We start from the raw sequence: 22,654 nt of genomic DNA on the forward strand, positions 1-22,654 counted from the left end.
AATTCAAAAAACGTTGCTTTTAAACAGCTCATCCTTAAAATAATACCCCATAATTTAACAAAGCCCATAAACACAGTCGTAAAAAGGCTGTCAAAATAAGAAGAGTATCACAACTGCAAATCTCTTCCCAGACAGCTGCCATTTGTAAAAATAAAAAACCACAGAAAACTCTTTCTTGTAGAAAAGTCTCCATGGCATGGCAATACAAAATTCCTCTCCCTACAAAAACTAATAAAAGACTATTGTAAAGTTGGTAACAGATTTAAAATCCCAAGTTTTATTGTCAGTTGAGAAAAAAAAGTCCGGCAAGGGGAGGAAAAAGATTCTAAAAGTTTTACTCTAATGCTTCTTATTCTTTTAGTCCTGTTAACAAAGTTTTCCTTATACATTTTAAGTTTTAAGCTTGTTTTACCCTGTTTTATCCTAATCCAGATCTCATAACAAAAAATAAATACATACAGTAATAATTTTAACCATCACTAAACCCACCACAAGCCCCAAGAGTCATAACAAGTGCCTGAGTGTTGTCCAAATGCTCCTTGAGCTCTGTCAGACTTGATGGTGTGATGAGTCCCCTTGGGAGCCTGTTCCAATGCCCAGGCAACCTGTCTGGGGAAAACCTTCTCCCAGTATCCAACCTAAACCTCCTCTGACACAACTTCAGGCCCTTCCCTCTGGTCCTGTTCCTGGTCACCACAGAGAACAACAGTAATAAAGTCTTAGGTAGTTGTCTTATTAAGAAATTGAAGCAAACACAATCTCTCCTGCTGTACTGTTGTTCTCTGTAAGACAGACTCTTGGCCCTCCCACTCTGCAGGGCAGAGGTCTGTACCACCAGTCAACACATATCACTAGATCCAGGTCAACCCTGCTGAATGTTCAGTGGGGAAATAATTCTTGTCACTGAAATTGTCATTCCTAGACACAGTATTGTGCACACATAATGCTACAGCAAAAAAAAAAAAAAAAGTCTTTACTGCAGACACAAACCTTATTTTTACAGAGTTCTGCATATGTTCCTTCAAACCCTCTTTTCTTTGCCCAACCTGGCATAACTTCAGAATCAGGTACCACAATTCCCACCAGGAAAGCCTGTAGGTAAAGGAGAATGAGTTAAAGGTAAAAGCTGAACCACATTCCAGACTCTACATTTAAGTGAATACACAAGACAGGTGAATTTCTGTATGTTTACCACTTCCTGTTTAGTTATGTCAACAATTTGCTAACATACCATCATGAAGTACATTCTGATGTCTGCGCCATTTTCTCAAATAAATGTTTGTCTGTGACTGTGCATTCATCAGCAGTTTTAATACCCTCAGTTGGGTTTGTGCTCCTCTTGGACATTAATAACTCACATGGCCCTGCAAGTCCCAGGCAAGCTCTGATGCCAAGGGAAGACTCATGCTTGTGAGCCTTGAATGCAGAGGATGAATTGCCATTGTTTCAAAATCTGTAGGTGTGTGTATAAATGTGCAAATTAACAGAACAAGATTGTTCAGAATAGCCAGGCAGTGTGGGGGACAGGAGTGGCTTTGCCTTTGCCTGGTTTACCACAGGCATGGTGGCAAAGGACAGCATTGGAGAGACCCAAAGAGTGACACCAAAGCCATCTTAAAGGCTCTTTGCCCACAGCATTCTCTAAGCTGGTCAGGGTCACACCAGCAGCTCAGTTCTTGCCTGGCTGTCAGCCAGCTCCAAAGCAGGAAGGAGACAATGTGGTGTGATCCACTCACATTTTCCCTTTGCTCATGCCCAGCTCTCTGTCTTCTAACTACTAAGAGTAAAGTAAGATTTTCTGAAAGCTTGGTTTGTACCTGCAGGCTGTCTCCATGGACATAGATCTGAGCAACAGGGTCACTGCGGATGTAGATATTCTCTATCTTCTCCGGTGCGATATATTCTCCCTGAGCAAGTTTAAATATATGCTTTTTCCGATCAATAATTTTAAGGGTACCATTCTGTTAGGAGAAAGAAATGAGAATTCCCAGAGATGTTATTTAACCACAGAAGCTCAGCAAGCAGTCTGTCTTTAAGAGAGCTTTCAGTGTCCTGTTGTGCTGTCAAATGCTTCACTGACATATTGAGCTTATTCTGCCAAATATAAACTTAACCCTTTGTAAAGACAGACCTGCTTGGAGACCTAAGTTCAGTCTGTGAAAATTTACATGGGATAATACAATTCCCATTAGAACTCTGTGTGTGTCCAGTACGCACAGGTAACCATTTTCCAATGTCTCCTGTGTGAAGCCAACCCTCCTGGTCGAGCGCCTCAGCTGTTCTCTCTTCATCTTTCAAGTAACCTTTAAACACATTGGGTCCTTTCACACAGATCTGCAAAAAAAACCAGGGGTGATGATGAATTATTTTCTTATTCTGCTATTAATACAAGTTAAATAGTAGCTCACAAAATTTGAAATATTTTAATGACTGTGCTCCATGAAACTAAAATAGATTGGGTTATTAAACTATCTATGTATTTTTTTCAAGCTAACGGAAATATGAAGTAGGGTTTGAAAAACTGATGTGTTTGACGTTGATTTGCATTCCATTTGCAGTTAAAAATAACAAAGTTGTTTCAATAAGTTTAATTTTTGTGTAGTATAGAAATCACAGCAATGTAGAAATCACAGAAATTCAGCTCTTCTTAACTGAATTAATTCAGTCATAGCAGTTCAAGGAATCAGGCTGGAAGTACTGCCACAGCTCCTTTTTCATTAATTCTTTGCTGCTCTATAGTTAAACTGCCATTTTCCTTTCCTGATTGCACTGTGTAACACATCAGTAACCATGAACCCTACAAAGGTAAAATGCTCCTATAAACTATTTCATACAGTGTTAACTAGTGAGAATTTGATATAAAAATGTGATTTGCTACCTCTCCTTCTCCTTTGGAAGCAAAATAATTCAGTTCTTCCACATCCTTCAATCTGATTAAGTTACAGGGCAAAGGGGCTCCTACATGACCTGGAAATCAAAGTTATCAAGTCATTTGTCATCTCTTCCATAAATAATAATTAACATTTTATCATTAGCTATTTTCACAATTATAGATTGAACACTGGATGTTCTTGCAGGAGCAAGTTTATTTCTGTGCAGAAATAATTTCCTTAATTAAGGTTTTTCACTATTAAAACTAAATACTGACAGACACCTCCTCTTTGGATATAAAACCTATTCTGAAATAGCATGGAGTGGTTTGGGTTGGAAGGGACCTTCAAACTCATCTCAGTCCAACCCCCTGCCATGGGCAGGAACACCTTCCACTAGACCAGATTTCCCCAAGCCCCATTCAATGTGGCCTTATTATTACAGTCCATAATTTTCTAATCAAATGTGCATTTCTTTTATTTCTTCAAATGGTGGAAGAAAATTATTACCTGATGTCCAGTCACCTGGAGTTGTAAAGGTACATCCAGCTGTGCATTCTGTTTGGCCATAGCCTTCATAAACCTGACAAAGAGACAGGTATCTTTAAAAGATTTCTCTATTACAAACTGAAATCCCAAGCATTGCCCTCTGTTTCATAGTCCTCTGAGCTGAGCCTGCAGCTGCAATGTGTGGGTGCCCATTTGCCTTGGGGACACTGTCCCTGGCTTGTACTGTGTACAAAATTACATTTACAAAACTAGGAAAAAACATGGCTCTGTAACCTTGAAAACAGAAAGAAGATGAGTTGAGCACTTAGCCTTTGAGTCAGGACATATGCTACACTATGACAGGAACTTATTAATGGGGAAAAATAGGTAGTTTTGTGAGACATTTTGAAAATCCAGCCCTTTCAGTTGCCCTGAGCTTCCTATCACAGAGAATTAACACAGTGGGTATCTCAAGTGGGTTAGGCTGACATCTGAAGATTAGCTCTCTCTATTTACGAGTAAAACTCATGAAGTTCCCAGCACTTGCACAAACACATTTAATTGCACATACTCAGTTTGGTGCTGAGAGGTGGGTGGGATGAGCCTATAGGGTTTTTCTGGGAAATGCCCAGGGTGAAAATATCTCTTGCCTGTTACTGCCATCCCAGGGCTGTTCCCATCCCACTGAGCTCTGGGTGTACCAGGACTCCGTGGCTGCCCTAAGCCCTGCTGATGGATCCATCCTGGTACAGCTGTCCCAAACATAGTTCTGAGGTTCTAACCCATCACCTTTCTTAAATATGATGTTTTCTTGCTAACAGTTGATAAACATCCCTGAACAGCCACACAAACCCACCTGGCATCCGAGGGCTGCGCGGAGGAAGCCCAGGACAGTTGGGGATGCAGGGGCAGCTCCTGTCACTATCATGCGGACACACCCCCCAAGACTTGCCTGTTTGGTAGCAGGAGGAAACAAAAGAAAGCATCAGAGGCTGCTGCAGATGGCAAAACCATGAGCTTGAACAAAATGTGTTCTCTAGGATAGGTGTGCAGGATTTCCTGCCCATGGCAAGGGATCAGAATCAGATGATCTTCAAGGACTCTTCAAACCCAGCCATTCTGTGGTTCTGTGATGTGGCCATGTATGAAAATACAAACTAGCTCTGAAGCTTTCCTGAGGGATAAAACCCCCTTCAGTGTACAGAGACAGGAGTGCCCATGTCCCTGGCAGGATAAGCTGCTCAGCCTGGGCTTCTGCAACTGCTGTGCCTGGGCAGGCTGCAGACCTGGCTCTGGGAACTGCTGAGGAAAACAGACTCTTCCCCCATCCAGTCTTTTTGCTTATTTACACCTCATTGGTTTTAATGAATTGCCTCCCAAGCCCTCTAAAATAATGTTGTCCCTTTTTTAAGGCAGATGACCTTCAAATATTTCTGGAGGGTATTACATAAATCCCTGTGTCTCATTTTACTTCTTTCCCCTCTCCCTTCATTTCCTTTTCTTTATTCTAAAAGTCAAAAAGAAAACCCAGCACAAAATAAAACAAATGCTGACTGAGTCTGCCTGTCTCAACAGCCTGGCTTGCTCCTGGCTGGGTGAACTCTGCTGTCTTTGCATACTGAGGACAGACCACAAGTACAGTCAATTTCTTTAGTTAAAAATAAAATGGTATGTCTCCAGATAAGTAATCTGATAAAAAAAAAATAAATCAGAGCCTCCTCGAGTAGTACAGAGCTCAAAAAGACTGGTTTAAAGCCAGTTTAATATTTTTTTTACTGAGATGTGTGGCAAACAGAAGGGCATTCTGCTTTCTTTCCTCATGGTTGCTAAACCATGATTCATGTGTGCATTTTCCTTTACAATTTATATTCTCTTCCTAGGAGGAAAAGCAAGTTTGAATATGTCCAATTGAAACCCAACCCTAAATCCAATCCTATTTGTTGAGATTTTGCAGAAAACTTTGGAGCAGCATCTCTTTGATCAGTGACTCCTTTTTTCATGACCACCTTTCTGAATTTTGTCCCTAGATACCTTTTCTCCCCTGCAAGGGCACAGTTCTATCTGCGAGCCAAAAAAAATTTTTGGCACTATTCCATAAATTAGTGATTTCTCAGTGCTGCTGAAGAGAGATGTGGCCCTCTTAGCCTGCCTTGTGTTTCTCCATTTCCCTCTGGAATGTTATCCCTAAGAGAATTGAAATTTTGACAATACCCGTGGTGTTTGAAAACCAAACCAAACAAAATAATAAATATGGCAAAACTTTATAGAGCAACAAACTGTGCTCAGTTCCCTTTTTCTATTCCATTTTCCAGTCTGTTGTTCAGTACTGAGTAGTGATCGCCCACAATTCATCATCAGGCAAGTGGACTACACTGACTTTAAGGAATCATAGAATCATAGAATTGTTAAGGCTGGAAAAGACCTCTAAGATCATCAACTCCCACCATCAACCCAACACAAACACCGTCTTCACCACTAAACCATGTCCTCAAGTGCAACATCCACACCCTTTTTTAACGCTTTCAGGGGTGGTAACTCCATCACTGCCCTGGGCAGCCTGTTCCAATGCTTGACAACCCTATCCATGAAGAAATTTCTCCTACTGTCTGAAACTCCCTTGTCAGAAAACCAGTCTTGAAAGAAGAAAAGACTCTTTTGACTTCAGACTCTCTTCTTGAATCACTTACTTGTATTTTGTTAAAGAAAAGTTTATCCCACAAACTGTCATTTCTAATGATGCCGTTTCGAACTTCAGCCTTTTTCCGTCTGACCGCAAATTCCAGGATCCAGCGCTTGAGGGATGTGTCAGCCTGGCTGAAGATCTGCGGGAGCACGGGATGGCACATGAGGTGTCACAGAGAAGAGAGAGCACATCAACATCTGTTCTTCCCATGACACCCACCCAGCCAGGTGGCTACAGTTACATTTGCAGCACAGGTAAACAGGGCTACACTGAGGTTTGTTAGTGCGGGGAAAAAGGAATGATGTATTTCACTCCATTCCCTCTTGTACATGTGGTTCCTTTGGGGGCAAAAGACAGGATGGTGGTGCAGGCTTCGACTAGATGGACCGGGCTGCTCTTACTATATAATTTCTGTGATAGGGTTCAGTGAAGTTCACACAGCCTGAGCAACAGGGAATAAGCAACATGAACAGGTATCAGTGGTGGCTGATGTGGTGATGGGGGCTAAATTTAACTGAGCTTCATCAGGCACCAGCACGAACTCCTCCTCAACAAATGAGAAACTCCCATTGCCTGTCCCCCTAATAAAGCACAGAAGCCCTGACCTTGGGGAAAAATTAAATCAGTACCTTGTGCTTAAGCTTGTCTTTAGCAGTTAAGTCTTCTGAGCAATAAATATTCCCAGCTGGTCAAACAGATTTAACACGATGACCAGACATGCCTGTCTTAAATACCTTGACCTTAGTTTTAAAGATTTCTAAATCCAAAAGCTACTGTTACATTTACACTACCTAAATCCTCAAAGGCTTTTTGAAATTTCTGATTTACAGCTATTGCTGCCACCAGAACAAGAGATTTGAGTTTCAAATCCTGTTGAAGGGCACAAAAGTTTCTTGTGCAGCCAGGTTTGACTGATGTTTCTGTGATGAAAAAATCCCGTATCTCTAGAAATGTCACTGGTAAGCTTAATGAGAATAGTAAGAGGGGAGTAAGTAAGGGTAGGAGGCTAATACAGAGGGATTTCATATTCACACATGATAGCTGTGTCTGGAGTCTGTGTAAATTTTAATACAGACTTATATACTGAAGGAGCTGTATCCATTATGCAAGGTGAGAATGTGTCTGGAGCAAGGCAGAAATAGTGTCATCTGCTTGAGAAATATCCATGACTAAGGGAATTCTTCCACATGAGTAGTAAAGGGACATAAACTCCATTGTTCCAAAAAGAGTAAAATCAAAATCCAACTCACCTTGTCATACATTCTGTTTAACAGCCGTGGCACGACGGGGAAGATGGTTGGCCGCAGTGCCTTCATGTCATCAGACAGGAGGCGAATATCTCCTTGGAAGAAGCCAATTCGCCCTCCGTGGCAGTATACTACAGACTGATGGGGAGAAAGAGGAACACATGTAACCCCTTTGCTTTCAATTCCCAAAGCAAAACATTCCTCCCAAGCACAGAAGCACCTTTTCTGAATTTCTACTCTCCAATACTGCAAAAATAGGACTTTGGAAAGACCATAAAGTAACAATAAAGTAACAATAAGTAACAATTTTGCACTGAATAGAAATATCCAGAGAGTTCTGGGCATTTTTCAGTACTGGCAATTCAGCATCTACCAAATTTGACACTTGTTCTGGAAGAACAAGGAATCAAAGTTTTCAGAAGGGATTTCTCTTCATCCCCAGCATATGGGGATGGAGAAGTCCCAGTTATGGTCAGAGTCTGGATCAGAACATTTCTAATGCCCAGCCCTTCCATAGCAGCTCACAGTATGAGGACCTTTTGTCAACACAGAAATGCAAAGTAAGAAACATAAAACATGGAGCAGCGGCCAATTTTTAGATGTTAATACTTTAGTTTTGTTTAAATACAACAATATAAACTACATTAGCAATACAGTGCCTGATCCTGTTTCCCAGAAATAGAATCCCACTTCATAAAAGATGCTTGACTTGTATGGAAACTACAAATCTAGAAGCCTTGTACTTGAAAACAAAGCAGGAAGTTTTCCTCAGATCAGAATGGAGCTCAATGTGTGGGATGGGGCAGAGGGGCTGCTGGCCATGAACCAACTGGTAGCTGGTTACTGGTAATCAGTAACCCTACCAAGAAGCCATCACAGACTGGGTCAAACTGGCAATTTATCACTGAAGAACATTTGGAGACCAGCCCTTCTCCCACGGTTTTACAGTGCATGGGGGAGAAAGTGTCCCCAGCAAGCAGCTGTGATTCCAGAGCTGAGCCTTCCTGAGTAGACTGGAAACTTCAGCTCCCTTTTGTGGGCTTGTCTTCCCCAGATAACTAAGTAAGTTGAAAATTCCTTTAGAGACATCCATGTCTTTTGTGCTGCTCTTAAAAATGTGCAATACTAACCAAATTGTTCTCTCTGCTGTCAGGCAGATAGAGACTGTCTCCATCAGCTGAAACCACAGGAATTTTACACGTGATGTGGGTTAAATGAAAATCACACTGCTGAATCTGTGCTTTACACTGCACATTAATTCAAAAAAGAAAATGTAACCAGTGTGCTCATTGGGAATTGAAAATAACTAGAAATTCTTAGCTTTAAAGAAGCTATCTGTATGATTTTAACTGTAAATTCCAGGAATGATTAATGTTGGCTAAAACTAGGTCACTGATGCAGTGCTTGCTGTTCAGAATGCTTTTGAAAATTACTTTTTAGCCCTTTTGAAAAAATCTTTATATTAATAAGCCATTTCAGATGGGAGGATAAACGTGGACATCCTTTGGAGGCTGTCCCTTTCAGTACAGCAAAATCCTGTGAAATGAAAGCATTTTCAATGTTTCTAATTTGTTTCTGTCCCCCCATCAGATGAATTTTGAATATATTGTTGTTTGCCTGAACAGTGCTGGCACACTGAACAGCTTGCCTTGCAAGTGGAGAAAGGCTGTGCTGTAATTCTCCAAATCTTTCATGGGCTTTTACTCCCAATTTGTGACATTTCTAACAGAGAAAAAATATATTACTTCTGGCACAGATGTTACTAAGAAGTGGGAGGTTTATATTCAGATGCTTGTCTGACTCAGAAGGTATGCCTTCAGTCTGAAACAGGCCTCCCTGAGAAAGTACAGAGCTGCAACTGGATCCAGATCCAATTTTCACATACTGGATCAATTTTAAGTTTACAGCTTCTTGCTGGGAGACCTGATGTCTCACTTGACTTGCCTAATTCACCAGCTGCAGCACAAATCATCACCCTACTTTTTTCCCCAAAGAGACATGGAGTCAGTTCTGTGGGCTGGCAAGAGCTGGTGCTTGGATCTGCCATAATTCCCAGGGAACACAGGCTCCAGTGAATGGCCACTGCACGCTGCCCTGCCAGGAGGATCACATGTATCACACCATGATCTCAGTTTCCTCTTTCTCAGTGTCTGCCAGGTTGGGGATTTTTTTTGCAGACCATGTTATTTATGCAATAAAATCATTTTAGCTGATGTAGAAAATGGCATGAAATTATCTTGAATCACAAACACCTCATCGTAGAGTCCTTTGAAAAGCTGTCCCACAAATTGCTCAGGTAGCAGTAGCAATAAGTTGGATGAGCAATGAGTTTGGCTCATTGTTGAAGGGTTATTTTTCAATCCCTGAGCCAGGTGTAAGCTGGAGAAACTTGGGAAACTCTCCTGGACTCACAGCCATGTCACTGAGGCCATGGCTCTGGTGTTATGCACATGTCACTTCTGGAGTGCAAGCCTTTTTAGTGCTACAAGATTCTCTGGTTATTTAGTATTTTATTCATTTTATTTTGTATTTTTGTTGTTGGTGTGGAAAACAGATGATTTCCACTGACACCATGACCTTACCTGTACCATTCTCTCAAACATGTGTGCTAAAGGCAAATAGGAAATGTGTACATCCTCACAAGTAGGAGACCACTGACTCTGGAAGAAAACACAAGGAGCCCCACAAGGCCTCGTCAGTTCAGGCAGGTTTCTTACCTGTATAACTCTTTCAAACATGTGAGCCAGAGGCAGGAAGGAGATGAGCACATCGTCCTGTCTCGGAAAGATCACTTTCTGCAGGTGAAGGGCATGGGAGACAGAAAGGAAAGAAACACTGACAGGAAGACAACAAGAAAGTCAAAAAATAATAAAAAGAAAAATGGCACCAGAGGAGCAAAAGGGTAAAGATTGTCGAGAGAGGAGGGAGCAGCGGACACAGGGAAGCGTTAAAGCCACAGCATCATGGAGCTCAGTTAGCAGGAGGAGTAAAGAGCACGCAGATGTAGACACAGGGCAATGCAGAGGGCTCTCCTTGGCAGAAGGCAGATTGTATCCACGCAGCTCACACTGGGAATGGAGGCTCACCCTGACGGAGAATCCAATTTTTATTCACTGCTTTCTACCAGGAGGTGCCGAGACCCTGGTCTGTGCTCTCAGCTGTGCACAGACAGCAGGATCCTGGTGCAAACCTGCAAGAGCCCCCAGGATCCCAGTGCTAACCTACAGAAACCTTCTGGACACCAGCAGGGCTCTGCAGGAGCAGCACTTTCCCGCTTTGTATACAGCCCATTCAAGAATCACAGTGTTACTAGAGTAAAAATTAGTGATTTTTTTCCTTTTCCTTTGGTTAATCATTGATTTGAATCAGAATGTGTGGAAAACTAATTATTTAATCTTAGGCTTCAAAAACTAATTACTTCTGTTAGTGTTTCTTGTAATTTTAAGTAATTAAAGTATGATTTTAAGGGCATTATGACTGTCTCACAGACAGGGGAAAGAGAAGGTTGGACATATTATTTTAAAAAACAGTGGCCAAAGTCTTGATTTTGCAAAGTTTTTAACTCTCTCTTGAAGGCTGGAATAAACAAAGGCCCCAAGAGCCTTACCTAACCCATTCCCCAAAAGAAAATAACCTTTCTATCCACATTTCCTAGGGTACAACTTGCTGTAATATTATGGATTAGAAAAACTGAAAGGTTGAATACCTGATAATTTCCAACAAGGCCAGTGGCTAGTGGAAAATGGGTATAAAAATCTATCAGCTCACAGTATTAACAGTTTATACCCACTTGCACTTTCACTGCTCAGAAGGAATCAATGGCCCATGATCTGGGATACAGTGGAGGCAGACACAGGAGTTCATCCCTCAGGGGATATTTTATTGAAGGTAAATCTGGGCTGGTCAGATTTGGGTATGGCCTCCCAACTATCACCTACCAAAGTCAAACATTATTGACCATGTGGGTGTTCTCAGCATCCCATTTCATATTATTGTGTCTGTCAATCTGAATGAAGCCATTAGGGCCTTCAGATCTATACTTTATTTCAATTTGGCTTCATTTTCTGCAAACACAGTAATGCAAAACTTTTAATATCAACCAGGTTTTTTTGTTTTTGTTTTTTATTATTGCTGTAAGGGCCCAGACAAAATAATCTGGTTTTAAATCAGACTAAAATTATGCCATTGAATAGCATTTTACAGTTGGCACAGTTGTCCAGTTAAATTTAAAAATGCAAACAGCTTCTTGGTATTAGAAAACAACATTATAATAAAGCTCTGGACTCACTAAAAAATACGTTCAGTTTGCAAAAATCACTGAATTAAGCAAAACTGACACAAGAACTTGAAAACAACAAAACTACAGAACTTCTCAATTTCTTTCTTTAATTTATACTACTTTCAAGTCTTTGACACTTTATTTCATTATTGTGGTCAGACATTACCCAAATCTTGTGGATCAGCTACAGGCATTTACCCTCTGCCAGCAATACTCTGGTAACTGGAGATACCAAATTTACAATCACACCAGACTTGGGTCTCAATCTGATACCTTTGAAATTAACCAGGGTCCCACTGCCATCAGCAAACACTAAATCCATTTTTATGGACCAGTCCTGGAAGATACCAAGTTCTCTCAGCTCTAAATTAGTGCACTTCCAAAACAAACATTCCTGCCCTTTGAAGCTGGGGCCCCTCCACGCCTCAGCTTTCATTTGTCCCTCTTGCTGCCACTGAAGCCATGGAGAGCTCCATGCTGAGAAGCCCTCATTGCAGCACTGGCATTTCATCCTGCACACTGTGGAGGCACAGTCCTGCAAACATTGGAACACGTGAGTTCAGTGGGATTCCTTACATGTCTGAGTCATCACATGTATGAGTTTCTTTACACCAGTGATCCACAAATCTCAGAAAATTCAAGGATTAAAGTAATAAGACTGCAGTAATTTCAGCATCAACAATAAGACCAGTATGAGGTAACCAACTGTCCATCCCATGTGCATGTAACTACTTTATAGAATTGCCTGTTCACTACCAGAAGTCAGATTATTTATATTTGTTCTATATAATGTGTAAAATCCTTACTATGTCATGGTAAACTGATTCTGTTTCCTATATTGTTTCTAAACATGAATTTACATGTTGTATGAAACATATTATGAAGTCACTTGGCCAGCACTATGCTGTGCTCTATTAGAAATCTGTATAACAAAAACTGAGATATACTGGAATATCAATGAAATTAACCATTAATCACTCTTGTAAAAAATCATATATGTTCATGTATATATATATATATACATGTATATGTATTTATACACACACACTTTGTATGCAGAGAGATTCCAAATATATGACAATATTTTTGGGCACAATGGGACACAAAGAGCACAAAAGGAGCTTGAACTCCTCTTCAAGCACCAGTTGCAATTCTACAGGGCTTGTATGCTCTCCTAATTATTCAAAAAGAGTTAATGAATTGATTTACAGAAGTCAGCATTGTTTCTCAGACATCCTTAGTGCCCTACAGAGCCTGGGAGCCAGGGCTGGAAAGAGGATTTAATGCCTTCCAGTACTGTAGATTCAGCCTTGCTCCATTCCCATGGATTTGGCCCTCTGAGCAGGAAAAATGTCATCTTTTATCTGCAAGAGCGTACTTACAGCCCGTGCAGGGCCACAGCTTAACCCACACACTCTGCACATGGCAATGTTTTCTAGTTCAGGGTAATCACCTCCGTCACTTTCAAAAAGCCTGAAAAATCTGCCACCACGTTTCCATGGGTCAGCATAGCACCTTTGGGATTTCCTGAAAGGAAACAGAGAGGGAGTTTAAAAGATAAACCAGAAGGTAAATTTCAAAAGCTTTTAAAAACAACCAAACCAAAACAAAAAAACAACAAACAAAAAAAACCACCAAGAAATGATTAAAACATTATGTTCACATTTTCAATTTTAAAACATACGTATTTTTTACCATCATTTCTGTGCACTAATATGCACCAAAAACACTTACTGCAATACTCAAAACTTAATAAAATGATACTGCAAACAGAAATATTTCTCTTGGAGACTCTGGAAAACAGGTTCCAGCAGAAACAGTCCAAATGCAATTTCTGAGAGAGCTTAGATGGAGCCACTCAATGGGTACAGCCATCAGACTTGGCTGGCTGTTCCAGCCTATTCTGGAAGGATTTATTTCATCCAGATTTTGACTAAGAATGATCTTGAATACCAAGAAACACTGTTTAAAAGCCTGATATACTCTTACTTAGCCAGTACTCTGGATAACAGGAGAAATGCAGAGAGCAGTACGGGTAAAAATTAGGCTACAAGACCCTTTGAGACTGCAGTTAAGGGAAGCTGTGAATAGCAGCAGCAGCAGAGGTGCCTTGAAGACAGCCCTAAACCCATTAGGGAGTCAGCAAAGCCTCTGTGTGTTGTGTTCCACAGCTGTGCACTGCCCCTGCAGCATTTCATCCAGCACCAGTAGGTACCTCAGCACCATCAATATTTGCCTTTTTACACTCCTTTGGTAATGGTACACTTCTTGCATTTCTGTTTGGACACCAAAACACAGTGTTTGTTAAGCAGCAAATACACAGGCTGAAACCTTCATGTTCACAAAAAGGTGGCACAGAGGGCTCTGCATGTCCTCCTGTCACAGTTCTGTCCCTTTTCATCACCCTCCAAGGCTTTACTTGTGAAAAGAAGGTGTAACTCAGCCCCAGTAAAGATTACAGGGCCAGCCTCTTTGCAACATGTTTTTAAGCAGATTGTTTTAATTCGATCACGCCACTGCCACGTAGTTTCTGCTGCTTCATGCAAAGGCAGATCAGAGGAGCTTTACCTGCAGGTGCCCCACGTGTCCCCTGTACAGTGGGCAAGAGCAGCCTGCCAAAGCTCCTGCAGTTAATGTAACAAAATTGTAAATCAGCCAGAATTTCATTCTGCCTTCCTTAGATTAGGAAGAGACTGGGGTGCTCTGTGAATGTGTTTCAGCACAGGAAAGTATGTTTAGTCCTCTAATTTCAGAACAGTTTGAGGGCTACATTGCTAGCAGCCCTCCAGTGTGGCCATGCCCACATTCAGAACTGAGTCCTTTGCCCTCCCAGCATTACGACCATCACCCTACTCAACCTCCCAAATAATTAAAGGCAAGCACAAACAGCAGTAGCAGTTGTTGCATACATTTATTGCAATAGAACAGGATATTTTTAACACAATGTATTATACTGAAAATCCCTATTTGCTGTTCCAAGTGTCTTGAGTAATTCAGTCCCAAACACTTGCAGATGAACATGGTGCACAGGAGGCTGGTTTGGTCTCATCCAAAGCTCAGGGGTGAAGCTGACAGCTTTGCCAGCCAAGCTGCTCCCATTGTAACTTGTTGAACTAGCAGTTTCACAGGTGTCAAATCAGCCTGGCAGGTTATTTTCACAGCTGGCTGCACACATGGATCCAGGGTCCAAGAAGAGTCCTTGAACAGATGTCAGTTGTACATACACAACTCAAAAATCACTTGTGTTGTTGTGTCCAGCCAAACACATGTGCTCAGTCCTTGCAGAGAAGCAGCTGTGCTCCTGCAGCATCGCAAAGCTCAGGCACCAGTGGAGAGGATGTGCTCAGTAATGACTTGGAAATTCAAAACTGTGCCCTCTGGCACATACATAGTCCCTGAACTTTTTCTGGAGGATTTCCAGTATTCAGTGATGGGCTGGATGGGGCTTGGAACAAACCAGTCTAAGTGAAAGTGTCCCTTGCTGCGCCTGGGAATTGGAACTAGACATGTTTTAAAGGTCTCTTCCAAGCCGAACTATTCCATGATTCTATGAGATTTCTCAGGTGTTTGACTTATTTACTCACTCCACCTCTGACTTGAATGCAGATTCAGTTTCCCTGCCATGCCTGGAAGCAGTGTTAACATCCTGACTCCTTCCTCTGCATCCCTCTCGCACAGGCTCAACATCCTGGATAGGCTGCAGTAATAATGGTGTCTAAGCAGAGCAGCAGTGTCGGAGCCAGGAGAGCATCCAGCAGGAGAAATCCAGAACAAACCAAGCTGTTATGGGACAGCTGCAGCTTTTTGGGTTGGGGAACTCCTGTAAACTTTAACCCTCCTTAGCAGTTCTAAGAGTTAACCTAGCAAAAGAGGTGCCTCTTTCTATAAGCCCTTTCCCAGAATTACCACTTTGAGAGAAGAAGGTTGGCAGGGATGCTGCTTTTCTATTTAAAAAATCAATGTAATTTCTGTAACGCTGGTCTTGTTTAATTTACTCACAAAGACAGACCCAGTGAGTGTCCATTCTGTAGAACGGATATCTTGCAATCCATTAATAGCCCAGGAATGTCAATTCCTCCTTATCTTGGTGCCAGGCTTGTTTGACAGTTCTTATAAGCAATAGTAGAACCTTTAAAAGAATAGAAAAGCATTTTTCACTTTGCCAAATGGGTCTTTCAAGTGCTCCAACACTAATTTGATGGTGTATCCATCAGCATTCTGGGATACAAGCCCTTTCCTCCCCTGGGGAGGTCTGGCAAAAAGGAACATGCACTGCCAGGATGGGAGAAACCACTGGGAAGCAATTTTTATCCACTTGGTTACCAGTGGATCCTTGAGGGAATGACAGTTGATTTCTTTGGAGTAGCCAACATGAAAAATTGTATCCTGACAGTTTGGGGATATCTCTGTGCCTTTGGCCCATTTCCAAGTGCTGATGGCTTCTTGGCACAACCATGGAAGATGGTCTTGTCATCCAAGATCAGCAACCTTAGCCTTTCTTTTCTCCCTGGGGAGGCATTGGGGCATCTGATCCTATCAAAGAAAAGCAAGTGTTAAAGTCTGCTCCTGGGGAATTTTTTCTAATTCTACAATTTTTCAGGTGACAAATTCCACAACAGAGATTTTTTTTCACACCACACAAAAATATTTAAAGCCTTTTGGAATTGGAAAAGGCCTAGAGAACATATCCTTTGGAAGAAAGTTCTAAATTTAGTCACTAAAAATTACATGGGCTACATAAAACTCTTACATCAAAGCACAGTGTAGAAAATGGACCAGAGTGTTGATGCAACCTCTAGATAAGGCAGAGAGTGATGTGCAAAGTCCTGCAGCAGCAGAGGATGGCTCATGCATCACAAAGCATTGTTATGAGAGGGTTCAGTTCAAGGTAATTTGCAAAATTGGAAATCTCTGGTTTGGATGGGAGAAGGGAAATGAATTTTCTGGTTGTCCTGTTTCTGCAACTCTGGGCATGTTTTTAAGAAAAGCACAAAATCAGAAACTGGCCCATAATTGCATCTGAAAAAAAAAAAAATCAAAAGAAACCTTCTCTATGCATAATTTCTTATTTAACACATCTTTAGTTTATACTTGGAGCTGATAAAGCAGTTGCCTACCTGGTCTGAAGCACAAGTCTTTTCTGGGAGGTGGAGGATGAAGGTGCTCCCTTGTGCTCAAGCCTGACCCGCCATCTGAGAAGCACCAGCAGCTCCCAGCATCTTCTGCTGAGACCAAATTGAGGATGCTTTGGTGTAGGAAAATGTGCTCTCCCAAGAGCACAGGTGGATCTGGAAAAGCTGCTCCAGCAGTCTCTGGAGGCCTTCTCAGACCTTCTCTGCAGGCAAGTGCAAAAGCAGTTTCCCAAGCAGTCATGCCTTGTGCATACAGCTTTCAGGGAGATGTTACGGAGGCTGAGTTCTCATGAGTAGGAAATTCCTGCAAGCTGATGAAGACCAAGATCTTCACTGCCTCTGCTAAGAACAGGCAGGAAAATGATGCTGCTCCTCTCTCCAAGAAAAGGAAGCCAGCAGCACATGAGTACCACCACCATGGGCTGCCCAGGCTCATCCCAAACCTCCCCAGCACTAGGTGTCACGAGCAATACACAAGAAGAGGAGACAGAGGTTACAAGGACCTTGGTGAGGCTGGAGACACCGATGTGCTCAGGATACAGAGAATGGAAAATTGTGGAACCACATTTTAGAGTTTTGGGGTTTTTGTTTTAAAACATTTGCAAGAGATAAATACCAGTCAACCAAGTGCTTCACAACTACACAGCAATATGGGAAGCAGACACATAGGTGGATTTTCAGACAACTGGAAAATCATACTGGCAAAGTGTATGTCAGAGAATTCAATTGAAAAATAAATTATTATTATTTTTTAATTTGCATATATATACAGAACCTATATATTCTTAAATATTAAAAATGCCTAGAATAAATGCCTAGAAACATCATTTCCATAACAGTATAACAGCAAGTTTGCATGTATGGAGGTGGGATTAATAATTAATTTCATAAGCTATTCTAAGATTTCAAGATTAAAGTGCCTCTTTTACCTGTAGTGCCACTAGTAAAACAGACAATTGACAGATCTTCTGGTCGAGGAGGCTAGAAATGCAAAAGGAGATTAGGAAAATCACACAAGACAAATAAAGATGTGTCAGTGGTAGAGACTATTGGCATTGTAGAAACCTAAAGATCAAACCAATTATATTTTTGCTCTGGCATAAAAAGCAATCATTCCCCTCAGCATATAGAACCAGGTTTCTTCAGCTGATGCAGACTCTATTCCTCCCTTTATGCTGTGCTCCAGCTGTACTAAGGTCATGCTTTACTGTTTATCTTACAGTTAGTATTTTCCAAGCTACCATCTGCATCTGTAGATGAAGACAACTTGAGATAATTCATCAGTTTCCAGATCAGTTCTGGAAAGAACTCCACAAGAGGGGACAAGATTCCAAAGCTGCTGATTGTTCCCATTTCCAGCAGGATCTCTGTATTCTCAGCACCACCCCATACATGCACTATTTTGGGTCATGAATGACTAAATAAGCTTGAGTATCAGAAGCTGCTTTTGAGAGTTTTTTATGAATATGAGCAGCAAGTGAAAAATGCCAAAGCAATTTTCCCAAAATATCCCATATAAATACTGCCAAGCAGTGTTTCTGAACTATAGGAGCCCCAGGAGAAAGTGAAGGGTATAGAGACATTCCCCTAGTGTCACTAGGATAAGGTAGTGGAATTAGGGTATCTTAACAATGGCATTTAATTACTGTCCCATTAACATGTTAATAGCAGGATGAGCTATCTCAATTAAATGTTCCAGGTAGAGGGAATAAAGCAAATATTGCACATTGTTCCCTGTGGGGGTGGTGAAGCCCTGGCACAGGTTGCCCAGAGAAGCTGTGGCTGTCCCATTCCTGAAAATGTTCAAGGACAGATTGGACAGGACTTGGGTCCACTAAAGACCCATGGAAGGTGTCCCTGCCCATGACAGGGGGTTGCAAGGAGATGAGCTTTAAGGTCCCTTCTGCTGCAGTTGTAAGTGGGAAAAGCAAAATGCCAACACTCACCACAGGCACATGTCGACTCTCACGGCCACAATCCTGGAAGAGATTAAAGTAACAAAAGTGATTTACACTTTAATTCCTGCAGTGTAACCCACTTGTTAATAATCTGCAAACCACTAAGGGAGAGTGTGGGCTAAAGAGGACAAATTCCTAGCTGGCACTGAGGTCATCTTCACTATCCTGAGTTTCTTGCCTTAACTGCAGTACCTTCCTTGGATTTCAAGTAGTGTTTGGGTTGTTTGAGCTGCATCCAGGGTGTTTCAAACAAGTGTGAGGCTCTAGGCTACATGTAGTGTGGGTGAGGGTCCATAGTGACCAACCAACCACTATACACCATGATGTGACCAGGCAATGGTTATATAACTTGTTCTCCTACAACTAATTCAGCTGAGTCTCTTTCCCATGATCATTTTCTACTTAGCCAAAGTAACAGGCCTGAGCCATGATTTTACAAGGCCTTCCTTTTGTAAAGTTTTACTTATCAGTAACATTATAGGACAGTGTCGCAAATAACAACCCCCTTCCCATGCTTAAATAGCAGCTGACAGCGTATTTGATAAAGAATTAAAATGTTGGCTCTGCTATCAACAAGGAATAACACCAAGAGGCAAGTGCACCCAGCATCAATATTATCAGCCACAAGCTGCTCTTTTTTGCTCTCCAGACACTGAACCTGGCACTCAATTCACAAGTCTCTATACATTGTACTGTCTTTTTACAAAAAATATTACAAAATATTACAAAGATATTACAAAAAATAGTAAAAGGAGAGGGAGAGCGAACTCACTTCTACCTCCTGCATGGTCTGGATGCGAACCCCACAGCGCTTCCCTCTCTCTGTCAGCTCCTTCTCAAATGGGTCCATCAGGATGATGAAGCTCAGGCCCGGTGTTTCTCTCCTCTCCACATGGTCAAGGAGTAGCTTGGCTTTTTCAGGCTTGTCACAAATGACCGTGGAAATGTCAGCTGCAAGAAAAACAGCCAAACAAAGTCTTTGCAGTAAATCTTTTTTAATGCAAGACTCTGGCTTATAGCTAACACTGCATCAGTTCTGATAGTCACTCCAGGCTACACCAGAAATCTCAGCATACAACACGTGCCTCTCTTGAAACATGAAAAAAAATGCAATCTTAGCTAACCTAAATCAATGCCAAAGATGTAGCTGACATTTATGATTATTCTGGGATTCAGTTCAAAATATTCCCACATGGATTAGAAAGTCTAGGAGGCAAAATATCAAGCAGAACGGGAGTGGGTGGCCGTGGAGAATTCCCACATCCAGAGCAGCCCTTATCCATGGCTATGCACAACTGGGTATGTGGAAAATGCAACAGAGGCAGCACAGGGACACACAGCTTGTCAGGAACCTCTTTAAGTGAATTGAAGACACTCAACAAGTATAATTACAATGCCCCATCCCTGGAAGTGTTCATGGCCAGGTTGGACGAGGCTTGGAGCAACCTGGTCTAGTGAAATGTGTCCCTGCCAATGAAGAGGAGTTGGAACCACATGAGTCCCTTCCAACCCAAACCATTCTAGGATTCTGTGATCATCTGTCTTTTAGAAGCAGAAAATGAACCATATTCTAAGCAACAAAACTGAGAAGGTCACATCAGTTTTGATTTTACCTGTGTTGACAATGTACCGAATGGCTCCAGGACCTAAGGTGTCATAGAGGGGAACCACCACCATGGAATAGGTATAGCAAGCCAGCTCAGAGATGATCCACTGCAGGAGAACATGGAAGCATAAAGGTGAGAAGGGACCATGAGAGCACATATAACTTGAGAACAAGCTGACAGGTCAGGAACATTGTTAATACAATATCAAGTTGGACATAAAATCTCACCTCTGGACGGTTTTGAGCAAAGACACCAATGAACTGCTTTGTGCATGGCTTGCAGCCCTGCTGCAAAAGGCCTGAACCTAGAGCTTCTGCTCTTTCAGCCACCTGGAATTTGGAGAGGAAAAATATATAAAAAAAGGGGAATATAAACAATACCAAATTAAACAAAGACTTACAGGAAGGCTCTCAAATTATTGTATTTCCTATCTAAAAGTCCAATTTCTATGGTATCATGAATGATCATTAGCTGAGTAGCAGTTGATGAGGTTGGCAATGCCCCATGGCTCCAGAGTGCCTCAGTGCTGCTGTCATGAATGGGATCATGGCATGGAGCCAAGCCCTGAAAGCTGACACACCCATGTAACACCTGGATATGCTCAGGTGGGGACACCAGGAAGCATCACACGGTGCATGAGCAACCTCCTGGTCTAACGTGCAGGCACCCCAACACTCCTTCTTGTGTTGGGCAGGGGAAGACAATGCTCAGTGGGTGTCACCTGCAGCTCACCTCCTTGTAGGACAGCCACTGGTAGGGCTGCTTGGGCTTCCTGAACCCCAGGCAGGGGCCATTCTCTGAAAGACACAAGCAGAGATAATGAGTTATGGGGGGGGCAGTGCCAGGAGTTAACACATGGGGCCATAATGTGGGGGAGCCCTCCAGGAGTAAATCCATAGTTATTGGGTTGGTTCTCACAGCAATCTCCAGCAAATTACACACACAAGTGCATCTGATGGGAGCTGCTGTGATCCCCCAAAAAGGCTTCTGTCTTCCCAACTGACGGCAGCAGTTTGCCCCAAACAGCCTCATTAAAAAACACTTCTCAGAAGGTGACATGAGCATTAGTGTCTGAAATAACAGCACTCATCCCAAACATCAGCTCCCACTACTTGCACTGCCTTTTGATTTAAAAAGGTGAAAACTACTATATTTAGTCCAGCCTACTCTGGAGGAAGGTAAAACAACACGCAGCTGTGCGTGACCGGATGAAAATTTGAAAAGTTTGAATAATTTGCTAATGGTACCTACTTGCAGAAATCCATTCCTCCGTACACCTACTGTGTCCTTTATTTACCCCTGTCTTGTGGGGAAGAACATGTGCAGCTTCACTGGGGGTTTTTATGGTACCAAAAATAATAATCTGACCATGACACTATTGTGTCCAATGTGATATTGTATCCAATGAGGCAGGGCACCATAAACAGCAGACACAGAAATAGTTAAGATGGAGCAGGGAAGAGTCATCATGGCTATTTGGAGTGGGAAGTGATATCTCTCAAGTGTGTGAGAGCTTTGTGACAATACCGTTGACTATGGGGTAAGAACATCTGCATGACCTGGTCCCCACCTCTCCTAACTTCTGCTCCTAGGCCTTCTCACCACTGTGTTCTCACCAGAGATGCTGAATCCCCTCCTGAAGACCTCATACATGGTCCTGGCATCATCGTAGTAGTGCGTCAGCAGCTGCGGGCTGTCCCCAATCACTGAGCGGCGTGCCCCAGCCAGGCCCTGTGTGAAATGAGGTGACATGAGATGACACAGCCATCAGCACTGTTCAAGGGCTGGGAGATGGGGAAACCCCCACCACAAAGCAGCACACTCCCCAAATACCAGCAGGTATACTGTGACCACCACCTGCCCAAAGACACAAAGGGATGTGAGAGGGGGAACATTGACCTCAGCACCTCAGGGACACGTAGTCATAGAGGAGCATTTGACCCAGCTCATTGTCACTGGGATCATTGATATTTCCCTAGGGAATTTAATAAGGAATTATGGGTCTAGAAATAATGCAGTGGGGACGTGCTGGGGGAAGCAGCTGCTCTGGGTGCCACAGGTCTCCAGGACTAGCACCTCCACAAGGACATCCAGGCCAACATGAAGGACAGACTAAGGCACAGGCCAGCCCCCAGTGCCATGAGCTCAGCAGAGGTGTTTTAGGTGTGGGCATCCAGGGTGAGACTGACCAAACCAGGACTGCACTGGAAAAATAGTCTAACTAAAGCCCTAACCACAGGGAAAAACCATCTTGAAAAATGTTAATTCCTCCCACCCTTTTAAAAAGCTGTTGGAATTAAAGACAATGATGTTTTAGAGGGAATATCACAAAAGGCTTTAAAAATTCTCATCCCACTTTCAGATATTAAAATAAGCAGAGACAATATTC

General features: G+C 42.2%; 1 protein-coding gene across 1 annotated transcript in view; it reads right to left on the bottom strand.

The window, feature by feature from the left end:
• Window positions 1-22,654, bottom strand: part of ACSL6 (acyl-CoA synthetase long chain family member 6) — a 45,165-nt gene that overhangs the window by 7,666 nt on the left and 14,845 nt on the right. The window contains exons 3-19 of the mRNA XM_058848677.1: window positions 21,882-21,996; window positions 20,998-21,062; window positions 20,493-20,594; window positions 20,272-20,371; window positions 19,431-19,609; window positions 18,647-18,679; window positions 17,630-17,681; window positions 13,022-13,095; window positions 10,007-10,084; window positions 7,293-7,427; window positions 6,047-6,181; window positions 4,216-4,311; window positions 3,381-3,453; window positions 2,879-2,967; window positions 2,218-2,334; window positions 1,818-1,961; window positions 991-1,092 (exon numbers count right to left, since the gene is read on the bottom strand). Coding sequence (XP_058704660.1) covers window positions 991-1,092; window positions 1,818-1,961; window positions 2,218-2,334; window positions 2,879-2,967; window positions 3,381-3,453; window positions 4,216-4,311; window positions 6,047-6,181; window positions 7,293-7,427; window positions 10,007-10,084; window positions 13,022-13,095; window positions 17,630-17,681; window positions 18,647-18,679; window positions 19,431-19,609; window positions 20,272-20,371; window positions 20,493-20,594; window positions 20,998-21,062; window positions 21,882-21,996 — 1,689 coding nt within the window. The remainder of the gene's footprint in view (window positions 1-990; window positions 1,093-1,817; window positions 1,962-2,217; window positions 2,335-2,878; window positions 2,968-3,380; window positions 3,454-4,215; window positions 4,312-6,046; window positions 6,182-7,292; window positions 7,428-10,006; window positions 10,085-13,021; window positions 13,096-17,629; window positions 17,682-18,646; window positions 18,680-19,430; window positions 19,610-20,271; window positions 20,372-20,492; window positions 20,595-20,997; window positions 21,063-21,881; window positions 21,997-22,654) is intronic.

Source organism: Poecile atricapillus, chromosome 13 (genome assembly GCF_030490865.1).
Source record: "Poecile atricapillus isolate bPoeAtr1 chromosome 13, bPoeAtr1.hap1, whole genome shotgun sequence".
Lineage (NCBI taxonomy): Eukaryota > Metazoa > Chordata > Aves > Passeriformes > Paridae > Poecile > Poecile atricapillus.